This window comes from Panthera leo, chromosome D2 (assembly GCF_018350215.1).
Source record: "Panthera leo isolate Ple1 chromosome D2, P.leo_Ple1_pat1.1, whole genome shotgun sequence".
Classification (NCBI taxonomy): domain Eukaryota; kingdom Metazoa; phylum Chordata; class Mammalia; order Carnivora; family Felidae; genus Panthera; species Panthera leo.
This window is the reverse complement of record NC_056689.1, coordinates 57,920,375-57,935,468: the sequence shown is the minus strand read 5'-3', so window position 1 is coordinate 57,935,468 and position 15,094 is coordinate 57,920,375. Positions and strand designations below refer to the sequence as shown.

General features: G+C 45.9%; 1 protein-coding gene across 3 annotated transcripts; it reads left to right on the top strand.

The window, feature by feature from the left end:
- Positions 1–4,072: 4,072 nt before the first annotated feature.
- Positions 4,073–14,345, top strand: SLC25A28 (solute carrier family 25 member 28). Of its 3 annotated transcripts, XM_042907834.1 has the most exons (5): positions 4,929–5,003; positions 9,647–9,724; positions 10,947–11,175; positions 12,251–12,307; positions 13,486–14,345. In XM_042907834.1, the coding sequence occupies exons 3-5, from the start codon at positions 10,953–10,955 to the stop codon at positions 14,001–14,003; spliced, it is 798 nt and encodes a 265-aa protein (XP_042763768.1). In that variant the 5' UTR covers positions 4,929–5,003; positions 9,647–9,724; positions 10,947–10,952; the 3' UTR covers positions 14,004–14,345. The 3 variants fall into 3 exon arrangements, with proteins under 3 accessions (XP_042763766.1, XP_042763768.1, XP_042763767.1); XM_042907832.1 differs by lacking the exon at positions 9,647–9,724 and having other exon boundaries at positions 4,073–5,003; XM_042907833.1 differs by lacking the exons at positions 4,929–5,003; positions 9,647–9,724 and adding an exon at positions 5,032–5,311.
- The last annotated feature ends 749 nt before the right edge of the window (positions 14,346–15,094 follow it).

The following is a 15,094-nucleotide window of genomic DNA, read 5'->3' as shown; positions in this document are numbered from 1 at the left end:
TTCCCTTGAAACTGTTCCCCACACACCCCCTGGAAATGTCTTCTTGTGTACATTCTCCAGTTTTAAACTGCTCAAACACATATCTTCTTATCCTTTCTCTCCTCACTGACTGCCCCATCTCTGAATTCCTACAGCTTTCATGGTCTACTCATCAGAATTTAGGAATCTATTTCTCTGTAAGTAACTGTAAAGAAGTCAGTGTTATTTGCACGGGTGGCTGCTGGAATCCATCTCATTCTGTATTATACCTCATATGGTCATGTGGGATGGCAGTTCAGGGAAAGAGGGTATTATAAGCTGGAAGTAGTGGGACTTGTTTTGGACCTTCAAGAATAATTTTGGTAAGAACAAAGGGTGAAATGCATTCTAGGGATGAACATGTATCAGGATATAAACCTGATACTGTAAACAAAGATTCAAACTAACAGCAACTGCTTAAATGAGTTCTCTCATGTACAGAACGTGATTAGTCCAAAGGTATTACTGTTACTGCCTAAAGGCAGTTTTCTTCAACCGGTTGCTCTGCCCACCTAAGGTATAGGCCTTGTCTGTGTGGCCAAAAATGGTTGACAACTTCTGGGTCTGTATTCTAAAGGACAAGAAGGGAGAACATGAAGAAAATACTCAGAGGACATAATCTTCCTTTTAAAGGCAGAACCCAGATGTCTCATGCCACTTACACTCACATCCCATGAACTAGAACTTAGTCACACAGCTAACACCAGCTGAAGGGGAAGCTGGGGGAAATATGGACTTCAGCTGGACTTATCGCTCCAAACTAAAACTTGAGGTTTCTATTATTAAATAAAATAGATGAAACTTGATAGTGAGACAATGAATAGTCTCATTGGTAGAGGCAGAAAATAAAGACAGTAGAGAAGAGAGAATATGAAAAGCAATGGTCCTAGGAATGTAAGAAAAAATCCTACAATGTCTGACTGAGGAGCTGCAGGTATGGGAGCTATTGAGGGCTTCTAAGGAATATCTCCAAGAAGGTTATTTCTCTGTTAGCTCCTTTTTTTTTTTTTTTTTTTTTTTTTTTTGTTGTTGTTAAGGGAAGTTTAAGGGTTGGTGAGGTGTAGGGCAGCATGTGCAGATGTGTTGAAGGTGGGACATCAGATAGGGTGGGTTAGGTGCTTGCTATTCAAAGTGTGCTCCAGGGTCTGATGGCATCAGCATCACCTGGGAACTTGTAAGAAACGCAGAATCCCGTCCCCACTAGTGAATTATAATCTGCATTTTAACAAATTCTTCAGGTGACTAATATCACAGTAAAGTCTGAGCTGTGGCACTGGGCTAGATTATGCTATGGTGTGGAATAATCCCAAAATCTGTTTTAAAGACAAAGATTATTTCTTACTCATGCTGAAAGCCCATCTGAGGGGAAGGGGGTGGCAAGTAAGTGACTTTGCTTCATCATCCTTACTGGGGCACCAGGCTGATGGAGCCTTCTAAACATCACCAGTCATGTGGCAGGGAAGTTCATATGTGGCTCTCACACTTCTCTCATATTTCCTTGGTCAAAGCAAATCCACTGTTATGCATAAGCCATGCCTATCTTTAAGGAGGTGGGAAGAACAATCCTTACCATGTACCTGGAAGGATGGGAATCCCAGAGGTGAAGCCCCTGAAGCCAGGGAATCCCAGAGGCAGGACATTCAAAGGTTCTTACAGTATAGATGTGAAGGTATCAGATACTGGGAAAATGAATCAAAAGGAAGGAAAAAGAAAGCACAAATGCTTCAGAATATTTCTAAAGGATAGCTACAGACGACCTCCAGCTTTAGAAAAGGAACATTTTGGAGGAATTGGTTGGAGTGGGAAGTGGAAGGGGCTAAGTTTGGAATGAACATGCCAAGTCAGATATTAAGGTGGATGTTCACCCTCTGCCTATCTCCCCAATCTCATCCTGTGTCACCTCCCCTTTCTCTCACCATGTTCCAGCCACACTCACTTTTGCAACCTTGTTCTCTCCGCAGGGTTATTGTACCTACTGTTTCTTCTGGAATGCTCTTTTCTGGGTTTGTCATTTAGAACTTATCATGGTGTCATCTCCTCAGAAAGGCCTTTCCCAGTCCAACAAACGTAGCCACCTAGTCACACTTTATCACACCTATTTCAGTATCAGAATCATACCTAGAGTTAACTGGTATTTTTGTCTATCACCCTCCCCTCATTAAAAAAGTAAGCTTCATGAGGGGTGCATGGGTGGCTCAGTCCGTCGAGCATCCGACTTCGGCTCAGGTCATGATCCCACGGCCTGTGGGTTTGAGCCCCGCATCAGGTTCTGTGCTGACAGCTCAGAGCCTGGAGCCTGCTTCAGATTCTGTGTCTCCCTCTCTCTCTGCCCCTCTCCCACTCACACACTGTCTCTCTTAAAAATAAATAAACATTAAAAAGAAAGAAAGAAAGAAAAAGTAAGCTCCATGAGAACTCCACGGACTGTGACCTGGGTCACCAGCTTCAAGTACAGAGCTGGCACTCAATAAATATTTACTGAATGTTCACATGGAAATTTTAGTTAAGAAGTATGCAATGAAAGAAATATAAGTCCAATGAGAAAAGCAGGTTTGGAATGGTAAGGTTCTCTAAGGTAGTGAAGATGAACAAGAAGCATTAAACCTTTAGGAATGTTCTCCTTCAGTCGGTAGAAAAGTGTCAGAGACTGAGGAGTCTAAAACGTAGAATAAAGTGGCTCCTAATGAGGAAAAAAATTTCAGTGAGGGATGGGTCAGTGAGGCCACGAGGGAATAAGAAAAAGGCCATTGCATTTGAAAAGGTCATTTGTGACTACCGAATTAAGGAGTAAAAATGTAGGGCTGAAGGAGAAAAAGGACATAGCAGGCATAACTCATTACTGGAGTAGTTTGGCAGTAAAGAGAATTAGTACTCTAGCAGGATTGAGTGGTTTTCTTTTTGTGAGTCCTATTCATTTTTCAAGGGAAGTGAGCTAGAGAAGGGGAAAGATGTAGAAGAGGGGTTCTTAACCTGAAGTTCATGGACCTCCAGGTGTGTGCATGGGGGATGGGAAGTGGAGGGGCGAAGAGGATTGGTAGCTTCATTATTTTCCAAAAGGTCGAGAGCCTAAGGTTAATAACCACTGCTGAGGAGAGACAGAATAGGTGAGTAAAACAAAGTTAAAAACAAAAACTCCCAGAGGCCCAGAGAAGGGCCAGCTTCAGAGAAAAAAAGGACAATCTCTTCCTTAAAGAAAAGCTGTAACCAGATGGGAAAGTTCACAATTGCATCACCATCTCAGCAAAACAGGTAGAAAGACTGAGCTGGAACCAGTGGGAGGCTTGTACAAACACGCCCCAGAGAAGGGATACTGAAGGAGGGCAGACGGAGGAGCGGGGAAAGCTCCTGCGTTCACTCAGACTAGCCAGCAGCCCTCGTGTAGCTCCCGCGCAGCAGCGTCGCCCAGGAAGTGGTGCTCGAGGCTGGGGCTCGCTGGCATTGTCCTTCACCCGAGAGCGCCCCTCTTAAACCCCGGCGGACCCGCCCGGGAGGGAGAGCGGTCTTATCACAAAAGGCAGTCACCACCAGGCAGCGGTGGTCATCGGCGCGTCAGCTTCGGGGAAAGTGGTACGTCCGAGCTTCTCCACAGCCGCCGTACTTTCTGTGCTTGTTGCGGCAAGCTGTCTCCAGACCCGCCTCTCCGCCTGTCGTCATCTCTGAATCATCCCGCCCCATTTCAACATCTCTCTTCCCTCCCTCCAGCTCTCGGCTCGGCGCAGGACCCAGCGACAGCGGGCCCCGGGGAACTCATTCATTCAGCAACTGCGGGGTTTCCAGGGCGACTTCGGGTGCAAGCCTGGTGAGGCGCGCTAGGGCCTTCGGAGCACAGGGCCTTCGGGAGTCGGCTCGCGAGCTGCACGAGACGGGGTCGGGGGCATCGCTCCAGATGCGACCAGTCTAACGGGCCGCCGCCCGCTTGTCGCAACAGCTTCCCGGAACGGCCCGCGGGCCGCGCCAGGGGATACCCGGCTCAAGCTGGCTCCACCTCACGCCGGCCTGAGATCCCGCGGGAACAGAGCTCTCGGGCCAAAGCCGCCTGCACGCGACCCGCGCATCCCGGGATTTGGGGCGGGCGCTCGAACGCAGATCCTAACGGCATCCGTCAGCGGTTTGACCTTGAAGGCCTGGCACCACGCCCCATCCGCCCCACAGGGTACCGCCTGGAGCTCCACAGGCGCCAGTCTGGGGCCCAAATCCGGCCTCTCTCGCCCCTGGGCTCTTCGCTCTCTTCCGGTAGCCAATCGGATCCCGACGTGATGCGGGCCAATGGCCGCGGTCAAAGTATCAAGAGTGGTTGAGCCTATCAAAGTTCAGCCTTAAGTTTCTCCCGCCCTCCAGAAAAGTCGGAGGGCGGGTTGATCTTACATGTTGGCCAATCAATAGCCAATAAACAAGAAGCTTCCAAGATCAAAGGGGAAGGGGTGGAACCTAAGCAGTAGCAACGCCACGGGGTGGAGGAATGACAGGCCACTTCTCTAATACCACACACATTTTTTCCCTACGAAAGCAAAGGGGCGGGGATAACTTGGCAGCTGCACCAATGGCTGGCTGAAGGGCGTGTCCGCGGGCCAAGCGGGAGCCGGAGGCCCCGGGCTCTCTGGGCCGCGCCTGAGGCGGACGCGACGGGGCCGGGGGGCGGTGGCGGCAGTGGCGGCAGCGGCGGCGAGGGTGGGCGCCGCAGCTGGCCCGGGTGGATGGAGTTGGAGGGGCGGGGTGCTGGCGGTGTGGCGGGGAGGTCGGCGGCTGGGCCGGGGCGGAGCCCCGGGGAGTCGGCGCTGCTGGACGGGTGGCTGCAGCGGGGCGTGGGCCGGGGGGCCGGCGGCGGGGAGGCCGGGGCCTGCAGGCCCCCGGTACGGCAGGATCCGGACTCCGGCCCGGACTACGAGGCGCTGCCGGCTGGAGCCACTGTCACCACGCACATGGTGGCGGGCGCCGTGGCAGGGATCCTGGAGCACTGCGTGATGTATCCCATCGACTGCGTCAAGGTGAGACCTGGACCGGCTCTGAATCCGACCTGGGGCTGACCCGACCCCTGGGTCCTGTCCCGAGCCAGGATCCTGGCCGAGAGCCGGAGCCGACATGGGTTTCTTCCTGGCTCCTGCCACCACCACACGATTCGACTGATGCACCATGCAAGCAAGGTCCCGACTGGGAATTGAACCCAGTCAGGAACCAGGACCCATTTCTAACCGTCAGTGAGATCTGAATCGGGACTGTGGAAAGAAAATCTGTCAGCCAAAGTCTGGATCCTAGACGGGACTAAACAGGAATAGGGTGGGATGGGATGGAACAGGTAAGTGCTACTAATTTGATTACGGTGAAGACAACTGGGGTGAATCAGACTCCGAATAGGATCTTAATGCCTTGAAGATGCTCTCTGGGCGAGTGCTTTTTCAAGAAACTTGCTGTGTCTTCCCTTAACAGTGTTGGGGCAAGAACGGAAATCTGAAATGTCTCGGCTAGATAAATGATTTACTTATTAACTCTTAAGCCATGAATGATTGGAAGTCATTGTGCAGTCAGAATTCATAGCTCCAGACTGGAAATGATTTGGGAAAACCCATGTTCAGGAAAAGGTTTCGGTTTCTCTGTGCAGCAAGCATGACACCCCACCTATTTCCTGAACATGAAAACTAAACTGGGATTAGGATTTTGTATGGGGGCACATAGGCCCCCAAACGAGAGATGAACCTGACAGTGTGTTTCTTTAGCCACCTGAATTTGACAAAAAGGGGAAAGTTGCCTAGAAGGGAAGCATGATTTTGAAAAGCAGATGTAAGTGTGAAGAAAATGAAATAGGATTAACATGAAGGCATGATTCCTGTGAAAGTAAAAACTAATGGCAACCACAACCAAGCAGACTGATTAGTGGGTACAGAAGTCGGGTGCTTCTGAAGAAAGATAGGTGAAGAGGGAACAGATTGTTCTTTACAGTTAATCTTGTGCATTAGGAAAGGTACCAACCTCTAAAAGTGAGGACTAAATTGAATGAGAAGTAAATTCAAGGGGGCTGTTGAAGTAAACGTATTGAGAAAGAGAGTGGTACCTCCTTTACATATCAGGGGTAATAGTCCAAACAGTATTCTCACAGCTCTTTGACGTGTGTTTTCTCCTCAAATTAGACAAATGTTACATATTCAAAAGGAGAGAATACCGAGTTGGGAAATACAAAGTCTACCTCTTCTGCTTCTTCCTGATTCTGGTACTACCACATGTTTTCATAAGTAGTGTGGATGAGGAAATGGGGAAAGTACTCATTAAGCTTTGTGAATGACATTGAGTTGATAGGAGTTTTCTAGTGCACTGCAAAGCAACTCCTACCAGTGGCCATCCCTATTGAAACTGGTAAATGAACTTGGTTAAAATGGATATTAGAACTTTAAATACCCTTGTCAATTGGGAGGAATAGAAATAAAAAGTAAAATCTTTGCAAGAGAAGTAAAAGGATCATTAATGCTCTAACAGTATTAAAATGTAAAATGGGCAAGTACAAATAAAAAAGATGCAGACATTTATGTAATAAAGTCTAGGTTGAATGTGAGTTGTTAATGCTATATATCCAAAAGTTAATGTGATCTAACTGCAAAGTAAAGTAACCTCCCAATACTAAGACTGTGAGTAGAGAGCAGGAGCTAGCAGGGTCTAGGGTGCTATGTTTCAGGATGGGTATCAAGTGAAAACTAGATCAAGGAAAGCAATGAAAATTATTTAATGACTTGAAAAATACAATGTAGTAATGTGATTGACTTAGGAATATTACTATAACTTGTCAACTGAAGTGTTGTCCTATTACCTTGGTAGGCTATCTTCTTATTCCATGTATTTACATAATGCTATTGTTGCTGTAAACATTTTATAAATTTCTTTGTTAGAAATCCCTTTAGAATATTTGGGTGCATATCCTTAAAGAGGGCAGACCTTTGTCCTGTCACAGGATGTGGTCGATTTTTTAGTAACAGACCATTCAGAATCAAAAATGGTAGATAAGGTGGGAGATCAAAATGGGTAATACTGATTGGAGTCAGAGAGAAGGTAGGAGCAGAAAGCAAGGAGCCTGGTTTATTCTTGAGGCTGACAAACCCACTGAGGAAACACTTCTGAAAGAGGAGTTCCAGAAATATTTTGCATAATCACAGCACTGGTGGAATAAGTTACTTCTAGCCTTCCAAGCTGTTTTGAAGAACAGTTCTTACTCATTTACATAAGCTTTGAAATTTGTGTTTTAAAAAAGTCCTATAACATTATAGTTATGCCTCAAAGCCCTATATTAAAGAATTAATTATTTGACCTGGAGGAAAAAAATGCTCAAGAGTCTTCAAAAATACAAAAGCTTATTTTAGAAGAATCATTTTCATTTGTCATTAATGCTGGGATTTAAATGACTAGAGGGAACAACTAGGTGAGACCAGTAGGATTTAGTGTCACTAGGATGTTAAACGTTGTACAGATATGAAAGTAAAATTCAAATCTCTTCCTTCAGAAAGGCCTTCCCAGTTCACTTGTCCCAGGGTTTCCCAGTTCCTCTTTTACCATAAATGGTGGTGGAGAAGAAGAGCAGCCCAACCATCCCTAAGACTAGAAGCAGGTATCTGTGTTGGAGCCAAAACAGCAACCACAGTGTTTGCAAATGAAAGTTGACATTGCCTCTTGGCATGTAAGCCAGTGCTACCCAGCCACTTCTCAGGGTCAAGTTGATTTAAAATATCCTTGGGAGGAACCTAGCATAACCTTGCCAGGCCATAGTTATTCAGCCAACTATTTACATGGTCATAATAGGGAGGTTTGGGAGCCCAAACATATCCCAGTTTTCCATTTCTGGACCTCAGAGGCAAACATCAGACTTTATCTATAGGGATAGGCTCTGCAACCAAAGCAGTCAGAACTCTTCTCAAAATCATCTAAGTACCCTCTTGTCACCAACGTGCTGCTATTTGGCTCTGTAATCGTGACAAAGGGAAATAAATCTTTGCCAAACCCCAGATGTAAATGGTTATCTATACACATTCACCAATGAAAGGTTAGGAAATGGAAACATTGGCATATTTGACTTTCTTGTATCTAATAATAATTATTCAGTAAATGTCAACTCTTCTTGTTTGCCAAACACTAACTGATGTGCCTTACATACATTTATTCGTTTAATCCGTGAAGCGTTTTCATGAAGTACACACCATTTTCATTATTTTACACAACAAGAAAAGGAAGCAAGTTAGGTGGCACAGTCATGATTTGACCCCAGTCAGGCTCTCGGGCCTTCCATACAGCCTCCCCAAAGTAGATTTCCAGAGCCAAGCAAGGCACAGAGTTTCACAATAGTGCTCAGTCCTAAATGTGAACTTCAGATTGATAGCCGGACATAAAAAATCATTATAGCCAAAGAGAAACTTGAAAGTGAAATAGGAGCACCTGGGTGGCTCAGTTGGTTAAGCATCCGACCCTTGATTTCGGCTCAGGTCATAATCTTACAGTTTGTGAGTTCGAGCCCCACATTGGGCTGTGCACTGACAGTGTGGAGCCCCCTGGGGATTCTCTGTCTCCCTCTCTCTCTGCCCCTCCCCACTCACTCTCTGTCTCTCTCAAAAATAAATAAACATTAAAAACAATAAAGTGAAAACAAGAAATACAAAAATGAAACCTGATTTATTAGTGGCTAAGGACCAGTTAGTTGCCCATGCATATTTGTGAAATGACATACACAAGAGACAACACTCCCATGATCTATACATTCTAAGATATAAACACATATTTCCTAGAATCATGTTTGAAGACAATAAAAAGCCTTATATTTGTAGTACTTCATAAATTGCCAATGGCTTTTACATGCCCTGACTCTTCAAATGCCCATAATAGCTCCATTAGCCATTCTTAGTTTCATGTTGTAGATGACAACACTGAAACTCAGGTTAAGTGACATATCCAAGGCCACACATCTAGCAAAGCTGGGGCTGAAACTCAGGCTTTCTGACTGAAATGTGGCTTGTTTTTTGCCAAACCACTTACCTATTAGTTTATTTGGCTTTTCTTCAAAGCTAGTGGTTTTTATATTAAAGGCTATTCATAAATTCTTAGAGATTTGATCTTTCTCCAAAAGAAAGATTTATTGGCCCACAAATTTGGGGAGCCGTATTCATTTCTGTATTTGGCATAGCTTATGCTTGGTTCCTCTCCATAAGGGTGTAAGTAGAATCGTGAATTAGAGTTAGGGGTATGTATGATACCTACAGTCCAGGTTTCTCTTGGGGGTGAAACGTTCCACATCTCTGAGGCCAGACCTTTCAAGGCTGGTTGTCCAGATAATGCTAGTGACTTCAGCAGAGCAGTACAGCTTCTGAACATTCTCCCTATGCAAGAACAGTTTTGAACAAACCAATGGAAACACATAATTGTTAAGCCACCAGGATCAGTTTATCTTTATCAGCAGCTGTAGCCAGCAAAGACCTGTAGTCGCTGGGTAACTCCTCTGATGGATTTTATACCCCGTGAGTGATGGGAAAGATCTGTAAACACATGCTTTATTGGAACTTTATGGGTTTCTTTTTTTGAGAAGTAGAATGAATGTGTCAAGTTGTAATAAGTGGTAACTGTATTTCTGATTGCATTTACAGTAATTAACCTTTTAACTTTCCAGTTCTTTGTTGGTAGCAGACAAGAGAAAATAACTAGAGGAATGTGGATTGCTTACAGCTAACTAGGACCTGTTGATCTGGTTAGTTTTTTTTTTTCCCTCATGCTTTTGACAAGAGACAACACTCTTGGATCGCAGTTGGCCAAAAGGAAGGTTCAAGCTTTTAAATCCAGACTGAACCAGTAATTGGAATGAAGTAGGAATTTAAACTATACTTGGGCATAAATTGCCCTTCTGGCTCACTAATAGTCTCCTTCTTACTTTGTGAGTTGGTGCAGACACAGCTAAGATTCATTCGTTTGTTCATTCATTCATTCAACAAACAAATCTTGAGTGCTTACTTTGTTCCAGGCACTGGACATTGATTTTATATTGTTAGTCTCCATGCCATCTTAATCTTGAAATGGATCAATAGACAAGAGTTTTTCACTGGGAGACAAACCTGCCTCTGAGGGTCTGTGATTTGGTGAATGTTTCGAAGAGATTCATTTCCCAAATCCCAACCAGACTTTGTCCAGGAACATTATACAAAGTGTCTGCCATGTACTTTTGTCCCAATCATTGAATCCTCTGGAAATTCCATGGATTCTGTTTCACAGAGACTGATTTAATTTGATGTCAGTTTGGGGATTCATTCAGTTTTGATTAGAAATCTGGGAGCCCCTTCAGTTTTAGAGACAAAGTTAGTTTCCACCTTTCATAGTCTCAAGGCAAATGCTCTTTCCCAGAAATAGAGCAGCATTGATTACAAATGTTACTTCTGCCAAGAGTTTAACCTACAGGCTCAGCTGCCAATGCCAAATAATCCATGAAAGTCAGATAATCATCAAGGATGTAATAAAGGATGAGCCATCGTCTCATTAGTCAGTATAGTGTGTGGTTAGGAAGCAGGCCCAGGATCAACCTTCAGAAATAAGGCATAATGTTGTAGACAATAAATAGTTGACTTTAGAATCTATTTGTAACGAACTCTTGGCCTGGGTTTATTAAGGCACAAAAGCAGTATCTCCTGAAACAGGCTTGATATTTGTTGCTGGGGCTATGAATCATTTCAGAGTTCAAGCATACTTCCTAAGCAGTTATATTCTTGAGAAAAGAATGGTGTTCCCTTCATAGATGACTAGCAAAAGGTCCAAGCCTTGGAAAGGTCAGACATAGATTTGGGAGTAAAACTGGGTGCCAGGTAGCACTCCCGCACATTGGCATGATTCCACAGAGGAGTGTCCCAAGCCTGAGTGCTGAAGTTACAACGTTGAATAAGAAGTTGGCATCACTGACATTGCACTTCTTTCTGTAATTTCAGACCCGGATGCAGAGCCTACAGCCTGACCCAGCCGCCCGCTATCGAAATGTGTTGGAGGCACTCTGGAGGATTATAAGAACAGAGGGGCTGTGGAGACCCATGCGGGGGCTAAACGTCACAGCAACAGGCGCAGGGCCTGCCCATGCCCTCTATTTTGCCTGCTACGAAAAGTTAAAAAAGACATTGAGTGATGTAATCCACCCTGGGGGCAATAGCCATATTGCCAATGGTATTGAGCCTTCCTGTGCTGGTTCCCCCACTTTCTCAACTCTTTGGGCTTTGCTGCTGTCAATGCTTTCCAGCCTCAGCATGGTTTGGAGCTGAAGCTTTGGGCTGGGGTAGGCCAGAGTATAGGGGAGGGACTTCCAAACCTGACGTTCTCAGACAATGGGCTGCTTCAACCCCACCCCTCTTTTGGGACACCTCAACAAAGTGTTACGGTATCTTCCCTTACCTACCAGCTTGACTTCTTTCATCTCCCTGCATCAACTTCTAATGCCCTGGTAATGTGGAGACACATTGAAATACTCCCACTGTATATATCTTGATAATCGGGTGGTGTCCTGCTCCTTGGGGCAGGATCTGAGGTGACCCAGCTGCCCAAGGAAGACATTAATGGAGCCCCAGCTCTTTGCATCACGTTTTCAGGATCCTAACTGACCAGAGGCAGTTTGTGTTGTTGAGGACACAACAAGGCCTCAAGTGAATTGGGGTTGAGCCAAGAGACTTCTGCACAGAAAAACCAGAGGGTTGAAGGCTATGTGAAAGTAAGGGAAGGGACAGCAGCCTGATGCTTGAGGATTGAAAACCAAACTGAGAGGAAAGTTGAGAGATATGGTGGTTAAGGACCTCAAGGAAAGGTCTAAATGGATAGATGTTAGAGTTTGGAGTTGGAATGGGCAGCACAGGGGCAGCAGGATGACAGGTGAGATGGTGTGGGGCAGATCTGACCACCGCCCCTCATGTTCTCCCTCCACTGGAGGCAGTTGGTGCTGGCATCCCTTGGCTGCAGTGTACCTGCTTCCTGTTTGGGGCATAAAGTGCATTCATTCTCAGAAAAGTCTTTATAAAATCTGGGTTGTTTTCTTTGACTCTTTTGGCCTTCCTATTATACATATGGAATGTAGACTGGTAACCTTACTAAGTTGGTGGGAACAAATATCTTCATTTTTCAGAACAGGGGCTCGAGAGCAGTGGGTTCCCTCTCCCTGCTGTTGTTTAGCCTAGCCACTCCCTTCACTCTGGTGCCTCAATCAGTTGTCCTCTTCTGGCCTCATGTATGGCGATTGTTTTCTCCTTTGCAGGTGCAGCCGGTTGTGTAGCAACATTACTGCATGATGCAGCCATGAATCCAGCAGAAGGTAATGATTCCTCCACCTTTCCCCCTGTGGGCCACTGCACCTGCATCTCTAGGCTTCTCCTTTATTTCTGGTTTGCGGAGGAAAGACAGGGAGCATCCCAGCCATTTTGGGGGGGGGGAAATCCTTTTGTGTTACCGTTTCTTACCAGTAGAGGGCGCCCCCCCCATATTGTCAGTGGGTAGGAGGAGCCCCTTAGGAAGCAAATTCATTGAGCTTTAATTCATCTTTGGGGCTTCCCTGAAAAAAGATATGGCTCTACTTGGCCTATTCCTGGGTTTTCTCGGAAGTCCTCTTTGTAGTGGATTTGATCTCATCTGAAAATTTAACAGAGTATTTCACTTTTCTTCAAAGAGGTAAAGATGGATTTTGACATTTAAAAATCCTGCCATTCTTATTAGAATGAAGATAGTCGAAATAGGAGTGAAAGGGTAAATTGTAGAGCTCAGTTCCTGCCCGGCTGCTTGGATCTTGGCTTCTGAGCTGGAGAATGAGGTACTCAAACAAACGTGAAGGGATAGCACAGTTGCCATGCTCTTTAAGCTCCAGCCCTTTACCAGTCTGGGCAAGGCCATGGTGTGGAAAGGGCCAAAGCTAAGCTGAAGATCCAGGGCTCATACCATGTTATCTACTCAAGAGAGTAGATGTTTGGAAACTAAAGCCACAGTCTTCTTGGTTAAGAACTGTGTTTTCTTTCTGGTAGCCCTTCTCCTGAGGAGGATAACCATCCTCATGTCATAAGAGTTGGGTGCTCTGCATACCTGAGGATTGGGATTGTTAGGGCTATCCGTTCATTATCATGTTCACTGCCACTGAGTCATTTCTTCCCTGGGGTTTTACGAAAGGGTAAGATCATAATAGGTTGGTAATTTTTTCAAGAAAATCTACTGGAGTTTCTAAACCATAGATGTATCTTGTGTGTTCACTGGTTGGTTTTAAAGAAATCCTACTATAAGTCAGTCTGTTATTTTTTGGCCCTTTATCAACCTTCTCCTATCCCCTTCTCTCAAAAAAGGGAAACTTTAATTTATTAGACTGATAGCTCACTCATCCTTTTTTTTTTTCCCCTCTCCATTCCAATGGCTGACCCGCTGACTCGGGACTCTGAATCTGGACACTCTTGCTCACCGGTTGATTGCTGGCATCATTTCCTTCCTTCTTCTTGTTGATGGCACTACCAGTGGTCAAGCAGAGGATGCAGATGTACAACTCCCCATACCACCGGGTGACAGACTGTGTACGGGCAGTGTGGCAAAATGAAGGGGCCGGCGCCTTTTATCGTAGCTACACCACCCAGCTAACCATGAATGTTCCCTTCCAAGCCATTCACTTCATGACCTATGAATTCCTGCAGGAGCACTTTAACCCCCAGAGACGGTACAACCCCAGCTCCCACGTTCTCTCTGGAGCCTGTGCAGGAGCCGTAGCTGCCGCTGCCACAACCCCACTGGACGTTTGCAAAACACTGCTCAACACCCAGGAATCCTTGGCTTTGAACTCAAACATCACAGGACATATCACAGGCATGGCTAGTGCCTTCAGGACGGTGTATCAAGTAGGTGGTGTGACCGCCTACTTCCGAGGGGTACAGGCCAGAGTAATTTACCAGATCCCCTCCACAGCCATCGCATGGTCTGTGTATGAGTTCTTCAAATACCTAATCACCAAACGGCAAGAAGAGTGGAGGGCAGGCAAGTGAAGTGAAGTAGCACACGATGCAGCCAGGGGTCCAGCACTGCTGCGTCCTGCCTGCTCCAGCCACGTTCTCGGTCTCCTGGCATGCTCCATCCAGCCTTGAGTGGAGGTGGAAGGAAGGTAGAGGGTTCTCCCCAGGCTACTGGTGTTTTGGCTAACACCAGTTCCTGCCAGCCTCCGTTGCCGCCACCTTTCCTTCCAGGCCCTAAGCAAGTGCAGCAAAGCACACCACAGTACCTTTGCTAATAACCTTTCTCCATCCTGGGCCTGATGACCTACTCTAGACTGTTACAGAGGGACAAGCAGCTCATTCCCCTGGTTCCTAATAAAAAGCCTTTAAATTAAATGGTTTCATTGGATTTGTTATGCCAAAGGGGAAGTGAAATGCTTTTAAGTATTCTGACTTGAAGCATCAGTCAAGGGGTCCAAGAGGAAGGTGTGTTGTATATGTCTGCAGTCTGGGTTCTTGCTGGTTTTCATAGTGACTCAAGACTTTGGAGCCCTACTCCCCCTCGTTTTAGTATTAAGCTCCAAGGAATCTCCCTGATGGCAGGAACAATGGCCTTTGACAGATCCTAGCTAAACAGGTGTTCTTGATCCCCACTCTTGCCTTTTCCAGGGGACAATAGCACAGCACAGAAGAGGCAGACCTCTCTGCTCTCTCAGCTCGGCCTGCCAGAGTAAAACTTGGCACACGGCACTTTGTTTTCTAATGTAGTTGCAGAACAAGAGTTATTTAGTGAAGCTTCAAGACCTAAGGATTATGTGGTAAATAATCAGACCTTTCATTGGGCCTTAAGGCTTTTACAAAGTACTTTATTTAACGTGTGTGACTATGCTTTGCTCTCACAAGGTCTGTGAAGTAGGCAGTGCAAGCATCACCTCTATTTCACAGGTAAAGACAGCTCAGAGAGGCTGCCTCTTGCCCCAGTTCTCACAGTAAATGCAGAGCTGATACCCCAACCCAGATCTTTGGCTCTCAGAAGTGAATCTAATTGGGTCTTCTGGCAGATGGGAAATGAGTGGAGCGCACGTACCCCAACCTGCCATCCCCTGAAGAAGCTCCCTCCTGAGGATCACATAGGCTGTGTCTGC